At 48.9% G+C, this 7,596-nt stretch overlaps 1 protein-coding gene across 2 annotated transcripts; it reads left to right on the top strand.

Annotated features, from left to right (window-relative positions):
* The first annotated feature begins 266 nt into the window (after positions 1-266).
* LOC106750490 (homeobox protein abdominal-B-like) lies at positions 267-7,149 on the top strand. Of its 2 annotated transcripts, XM_014630866.1 has the most exons (3): positions 267-1,320; positions 6,307-6,760; positions 6,827-7,149. In XM_014630866.1, exons 1-3 carry the CDS (start codon positions 267-269, stop codon positions 7,077-7,079), a joined length of 1,761 nt encoding a protein of 586 aa, XP_014486352.1. In that variant the 3' UTR covers positions 7,080-7,149. The 2 variants fall into 2 exon arrangements, with proteins under 2 accessions (XP_014486352.1, XP_014486353.1); XM_014630867.1 differs by having other exon boundaries at positions 6,268-6,908.
* Positions 7,150-7,596: the final 447 nt, after the last annotated feature.

The following is a 7,596-nucleotide window of genomic DNA, read 5'->3' as shown; positions in this document are numbered from 1 at the left end:
CGGTATGATCGGGACGACGATCGCGCGACGCCCATCACACTTGGAGTGAATTCCGCGCACGGCTCGATTCTTGATACTCGAACGGTGATACCGCGGGATACTGATCGATCCCGCCGGCATAAATATCGTAACAACACCGGTAACAAACCGTCATCATCTGCACCATCGCCGATCACGTGGCTTGCTCGACGGCGACGCTGTACGATAATGTTCACGCCGCGCCTCTATGCGGCTCCGGCGTGGGCCACCCTGGCTCCGTCACGCCGATGGGGACAGCAACCGGAGCGGGGAATTCCACCGGGGTGACCTGGTGGGCCATGATGAACGGTTCCCTCTACGAGGACAGCCCGCCGCCAGTTCCACCGACCGCCTCGACACTCGTGTCAATTCAACAGCAGGCGACCTCGACACCGGGTTCCCACCAACAGGCGACAACACCAACGTCACCCGGTGCACCGGTGTCATCGGCAACGACAGCGCCACCCGCGCCTACAGCGAGCGCCAGCTCGACCTCGCCGAGCGCTTCCTCGGTAGCGAGCAACAGCGCAGCCGGACCGCTCCACATACCCGCGAAGCGATTAACCGCGACACCGGGAGGCGGTGGTTCCACTTACGGGGAAGTCGCTTGCGTGGAGTCCTCGGGCGCGCCGGGTGGTGCGAGCGCGGCGGGCGTGATACGGCACTCTCACTCCTCCTCAGCGGGTTCCCAGGGCGGCTGGAGTTACAGCCCGCATCATCCCCAGGACTCCCACTACTCGTCCACGGCGGGCGAATCGTTGAACCATCATCAGACCTACGGGGGTAACAATCCCCCCACGTATTACAACCTGGCGGCCGATCCTGCCTCGACCTCCGGCTCCTCCAGGGACAACCGGAAGGCCGGGGCCACCCTTAGTTTCTGGTCGCCCGCAGCCGCCACTGCTGGATCGGCTGGCACCGCCGGTTCTACCTCGGATTACAAGTCTTACAACTCGGCCGGTGCGGCGACGACGACGTCGTCCACCGGTGGGTCTACCTCCGGTGCCACCGGCGCGACCGATCCAGCCGTGTCGTCCTGCCATCAGAGCTTCTCCCAGAGCTGGTGCAATTACGCGCCATACACGACGGCGAGGCACCACCACCCGGTCGACACGGCCGGCCACCATCATCCTCACTCGCAGACGGGGGTACCGTACCTGACGCCATCCGCGGCCGACGACCGGGGTAGAGTCGCTGCCGCTATGGTCGCCGCGGAAGGTGCCTTTCCTCACGACGGATACGGCGGCCTGAGAAACTACGGAGCGCCCGAGCCCGTTACCTCCAGCCCCTACCCACCTCCAGGTAAGCATCTACTCCGTTTTGTTAATCTCTCTCTCTCTCTCTCTTTCATGCAGCTGTATATCTCTGGGTCTTCTTTAAACACACATATTACGAGCGGAAACTTGATATTCTCCTTAATATTCAGTAGTAAACGCTCGATAATACCGTGAAAGAATTCCATTAAAATGGTGATCCGCATCGTTGAATAATTAATGGAAGAAAACAAATTGATTCGTCGAAAGTGTAAACGCCAGGCAGTTCTCAGTCGTTACAAGTATGTTATAACTTGACGTAACGCGCCTCTCTCGTAATACCGCCACACTTGCGGAAACCGGACGGAAATTCACGCGAGACGTGAAATTCGAAGGCCCCTAATTGATTTGTTCGGTTCGCCACAGCGATGAATACACACGTTCAAACGACGTGTCCACGGATGACGGTGAAAAGAAAAAACGATCGTCACTAATTCACACTGATCGCGCGTGACTTCCTATCGCGGGTGTCCTGAGTATTCCTCATCGTGACGAACTTATCCGACGAGACTGCAGTCATCGTTCATTCACGTATTTGGTCGTTCTCTTTTGTCCTTTCTCCCTTCTGTCCTTTTCTCGAGACCCTGCAGCCCATGAAACGTCGCATGAGCAACAACGAACGGCGGCGGGTTTATTGGCGGCCGTAACTCGTAAACTCTGGCGCACGCCTCCGATCAGCTGATCCGTTCCATGACCCGTGCAGGCGTTCAGTCTTCTACGACTAACGGCTGTTCGCTCGTGCGCCTGTATTGTCAAGGCTATTTTTCCCCCATCGTTTTACGTTCCGTCGACGATTTTTCCCATATCGAAACTTGNGGGGGGGGGGGGGGATCGATGTTTCAAACGGTACCGCCTCACGTGTATATTTACATTCTTTACAATTAACGTAAACTATCGTTTGCGTGACTATACAGCAGACTATAAAATTCTCACGGATATTAAAGATACTAAAATAAAAGATCAAGCAGACGTTGATCATATCGCGATACAGTTGATGATATTACGTAATGTGTCTCACGGACGTCTACTTTCGCGGCATTAATTAATGCTGTGTTTCGTGACGTAACGAGCTCATAATTTTGGAATTCCCGGATATGATAAATCGCGTCGCGATATCGGAATTTTCGAGTTCGAGTTGTCGTGAAAATATTTCCACCTCAACGATACCTGTCTCACTAACCGTAACTCTCGCCCGTCCGTCCGTCTCTCCTGTCCTCCCAGGACTGCTGAATTGTTGCCGTATGCGCCGACCGACGTCAGGATTTATCGTTACTTTGTTGCTCGCACGACCGCCATCGACGACGTTCTGATAACCGAGATAGCGTTCGCGTGATCGGTCGTAAGTTAATCGTATGCACGCTCTACACGACGTGCACACAGGTATGCCGTGTGCACGTACAAAGTAACGAAATGCGGGCGTCGTGTATAGTTTAAGCGTAGCCCAATAGATGGCGACTCCATTATCTTTGCCAGTTCGCTCGGCACCGAAGAGTGCGCGCCGTTGCACTGTATCGCGCTCTTCGGAGCTGTCCCGTATTAGTCCCGGCGATCTCCGCGGAATTACAATGTTGGTCAGGTGTCCCTGCACAAGGTGGGTCTCTGCACGAGAGATATACTATCTCTGCCTCACGAGAGCGCGGGTTGCCGAATATTTATCGGTTGTTCGCGTTTAACGCTCCTCCGATCGATGGTTCATGCTTAATTAAGCCGTTGAAGCATAACAGTCGTCATTATATATCCACATATATTACGAACGAGAATAAATTCAGCATTTAAAGTGACTTCCTATCAAGTCTCTCCGATTTCTCCGAGATAAAATATTCCATTCGCGAAAGAATGCTCATAGTAAAGTTCGAATGGATTGTCCGAGGGAAGTCGTTTGTGCGTTCATGCAAAAATGTCCGCCTTTTATTGTTAATTGAATAAATTTACGACCACCGTATGAGGAGTGATTTCGAGACACACGATTGCTAGATTTGTTTTATTTAATGTTCCAGCATTTTTTTGTAACGTTGTTCGACGCGTTCGACGTGTTCTCGAAAATGTTTTATCTTTACATTATTTAACTTATGCAAACCGATAATAAAAGTATAGGAGGTATAAAGGTTATCGAGTTGTTCCCGATCGATATTACACTCACGTTACGTTACACGCGACTCAACCCCAGCTATGAACCCTTCGACCATTTCTATCAGAACGTCGGCTATCAGTCGAGGAAACTTACTATATTTTTCGAACGATCGCTGAACATCTTTCAATCCTCACATATTATCTGTCTTTCTTATTATCAACTCTGTAGAGATCACAATCCATCTTACTTTAATTTTCAATATTTTAAAAAATGCACTGTTCTTAAATTCCGCGTTTCTCATCGCAAATAATATCCTTTACTTTTTTATGTTTCTCGTCTTTCGTGTTAAATACGTAATGTGAAAAAAACAGATATTTTTATATTACGATAGCATAAAATTAACTTAAACAATTAAGCAATTAAGCAATTATTGACCCGCATAAGTAAATATGTTATCGTAACATGCCGATTTTAGTTACTTGCAGTTGCACACTCAACGTTATATTTAATTTACTATTTTCCCTGTGCACGCTGCGTATTTTCTATTTATTTTATATATGTTGATTTCATGAGAATCCCGACCTTTGTTAAATAATTTATATATTTTCATATCTTAATATGTAATGAATTTCTATCGGTTGAGCAATCGTGGGGAGGTAATGAAAGAACGGACAGTAGTGTGGGAGAGGAAAATGAAAAGAGGCTCGGGAGAGCCTGAAAATAAGCCTAGAGAGAGCCTAAATGAAAAGGGAAAAATTGGAGAATTGGATTGATATACGGCTCGAGAAATGAAAATTTTCGCTCGCTTGGAAAGCGCGCACTTTGGCAATGAGAATATTTAAAGTAACTTTTTGCACATTGTATAAATAACTCATGTTAATGTATCTCTTTTTTCTGACTTAACTAGTCGGGATATTGTATAATATTAATATTAATAAGTCTAAAAACTGCCTGTTACAGGGTTGGGGAAGGGTGTACACGAAAGTATCCTTCTCTCGTTTTGAAATATCGCATTGTTCCGCGGATGACAGATCCATTGCAAGCATATGTTCCGTCGGATCCGACAATGTTGCGTACGGCAGTAACACTTCTTGCTCAGATCTTGAATACGGTCAAAAATAGACGACTCGAGCCACGCGGCATCGCACTTTTGTGCGCCGAAATGTAACGCAATGTGTTCGTTAAATTAATTATTGCCGTATGTCACTTCACTTGTATATTTTGCTCCGGCGTGAGATCAGCGTCCGCGCGAGAATCTTTGAAATCCATCGGTGCGTGTGCGAAAATACTGGCCGCGTCATTTTTAACGGTTTGACAGAACGCGCGCGAGCGGCGCGCGCCACGTTACGTTATTCATCGGACGTCCGATCGTATGCGTAAAAAAAGCGCCTTAACCAATTTCTGCGCGGCATGATATCCGCTCGATGTGCTTTTCGCTTGTGCGTTCGAGAGGGGGTGAGGGGGGGGAGGAAAAAAGTATTAAATATCGGGAATAAACGCCGGGCCGAATAGAAACAATTTTGTTGCATTCGTGTATACGCGAAGACGTTTATCCAGCCCGTGGCTGGGTTAAAGATAGACGGATGAGTCGCGCGCGCGCGCGCGCTTTCGTAATCGCTTCATCCTACCAGCGTGTACACCGGCTTTACCGCGTATGCATCTTATGCTATTCTCTCCCTTATATTCCGCTTTAACAAACGCGTTTGTCTCGCTCCACATTCTGCGTCTGCAACGAAGCATAGATACGGTTCGGTTAAAAACCACCACAACTCGTCCCGGCGCTAGAGAGAACGGATCTAGCAACGGTTCCGCGCAACCGAGGCACCTACTTCATGTTTTCCGCACGGATAGTAGAACCGGTCCAATTATATCATCATACCACAACGCTAGGAACGGCCGCCGCGACACCCTTGTGTGTATATATATGTATATATACACGCAAACGTACGAGCGACGTTGCGCATGTACGTACACCGGAGCGCGTCACACGCGTCTTATATGTACAACTAGGGTATATTTGTACACACATGCATATATATCGTGCACATTACACATGTCTCGTGTACATGTACGAAATTTGTGCGTGTAGGATTGAAATCGTAGAGAACTCCGGTAAATAAGTTAGTTAATTAAGACCTATATGACGTTTGACGTACAGATGAAGTGCACGTTTTGACATTCAGAGAGCCGCTCCAGGTGCGGAGCTAGTTTGGCGGTGCACCCTCGCATCGATAGAAACGAGGAACGCGAGAATGAAAGAAATGTCCCTCCGTACAGCGCGTGTAACGTGCAACGGTGATAACTCTGCGCGTCAACGAACGTACAATTTGCTCGTGACGACGACTTGTTATCTTATATCTAGGACGACGGGATTATTTGCAACGATTCGCGGAATTATTTGTTAACGACTGTGGATTGTAGATCACAGCGTTTCCTGTAAACAAATGGAGGTAACGGTATTTGTCACGCGCCGATACGCCGATTAACGAACCAATGCATCTGCTTTGGTTTCTTGTCGATTCTTTTATAATAACAACAAGTAGACGTAAGAAAAGAGGAACAGGTGCAGCGGTTCTCTTCATTTGAAATTTATGCTCGAACGTGTCTGCTCTGATAATAAATGTAATCGATTTATTAGTACCGACAAACATTTATTCGCGAGTCTCCGGCTCACGACATGGTTTAGTTTCGCGAGTGAATCCTAATGAAATTGTACCGAACCTTATATAAGATCAAGAGCAATGACATTGAGACTTGTCTTACTAGTCGGATCGGAATCGTCGTCACCTTCGAGCAGGATTTCCTTGTCGAATATTGCTAGCTAGCAGCTAGGTTGTTTATCATCGGCAAACTAATTGTGTTAAGTGATGTGGGGTTCCTCCCCATCTTCCTTGTTTCCCGCAGGTTCGCTTGCGGGAGTAGGCGTCGGGGTCGGCGTGGCCGGAATGGGTGTCGGATGTGGCAGTTCCAATCCCCTGGAATGGACGGGCCAGGTGACGGTGCGGAAGAAACGCAAACCTTACTCGAAGTTCCAGACGCTCGAGCTGGAGAAGGAGTTTCTCTTCAACGCGTACGTGTCGAAGCAGAAACGGTGGGAGTTAGCGCGCAACTTAAATCTGACCGAGCGTCAGGTCAAGATCTGGTTTCAAAATCGCCGAATGAAGAATAAGAAGAACAGCCAACGGCAGTCTCAACAGCAGAACAACAACAACAATAATAACAATAGCAGCGCCAATAACGCGAATCATCACGCGGCGGCCGGTAGTCATCATCATCCAAGTACTGCACACGCGCCACCCTCGAGTCACCACGTGGTTGCGCAGGCGCATCACGCGAATGGCTCTACGAAACATCATCAGTGACCCGTAGCCTTCTCTGGGGTCGTCTTCGGGCATCACCATCACAGCCACACCTCGTCCAGCAGCGGTGGCAGTCACGGAGGCAGCCATAGCAGCCTGGTAGCAGGTCACAGCCATAGCCTCCACGCGCCGCAGCCCCAGACACCGCTGCCGCCGACTCACGCGTCGTCGTCGGGAACCGTGACACCCGCCACGGCCGTGGTCCATCCACACGCACACGCGCACGCACACGCCGGTAGCCACCATCATCAGCTGACGCATGTGGCTCAACAGTATCCTGCGCTCTTACATCAGACGCCTCACGGCTTGGCCGCCTAAACACACTGGACGCCCCAGAGAAAATTAGTCGAGACGCCTCAGAGAAAGAGAGAGTACGAGATCGAGAAAAACGGAGAGAGAGAGAGAGAGAGGGCGAGGAAGGGGGAGGGGGGAGAAAGAGAGAGAGAAAGAGAGAGTCGAGGCGATTCCACGAAACCGTCGATCAATATCCACGTCCACAGAAACGACGAAAAATCCTCATGGACTCTATCGAGCAGCCGTTTAAAGACTGCCTCCACTTGTAAGGAAAGATAAAGTTCGCGCGTAGTATATTATTATTAATTATTAATTATTATTATTAATTAATTATTATTATGATTCTTATTCAACAACGAGCGAAGACTTCGCTATTGTATAAAAGGGGCGCGTGTGGGGCTGCTATTTTAAGCGGCCCGAAGACTCTTTCCGAGTATCGGTAATCGGGTGTCGGTATTTTACGAATAATACATGTCATCATGCGACACCAAGCAATCTGTCCAATTCGTAGTATTTTCGTAATTCGGTAGTATTTTCTCCA

The sequence above is a fragment of the Dinoponera quadriceps genome, unplaced genomic scaffold (assembly GCF_001313825.1).
Source record: "Dinoponera quadriceps isolate SergipeBrazil2010 unplaced genomic scaffold, ASM131382v1 scaffold5809, whole genome shotgun sequence".
In the NCBI taxonomy this organism is placed as follows: Eukaryota; Metazoa; Arthropoda; class Insecta; order Hymenoptera; family Formicidae; genus Dinoponera; species Dinoponera quadriceps.
Note: the sequence above shows the minus strand (reverse complement) of the source record. Positions and strands in the feature narration are given on the sequence as shown.

Coding starts and splice junctions, on each gene's coding strand:
- LOC106750490 (XM_014630866.1), top strand. CDS start 267: ATGGGGACAGCAACCGGAGCGGGGAATTCCACCGGGGTGACCTGGTGG. Junction 1,321..6,306: donor CAGCCCCTACCCACCTCCAG/GTAAGCATCTAC, acceptor TGTTTCCCGCAG/GTTCGCTTGCGGGAGTAGGC. Junction 6,761..6,826: donor GGCTCTACGAAACATCATCA/GTGACCCGTAGC, acceptor CTCGTCCAGCAG/CGGTGGCAGTCACGGAGGCA.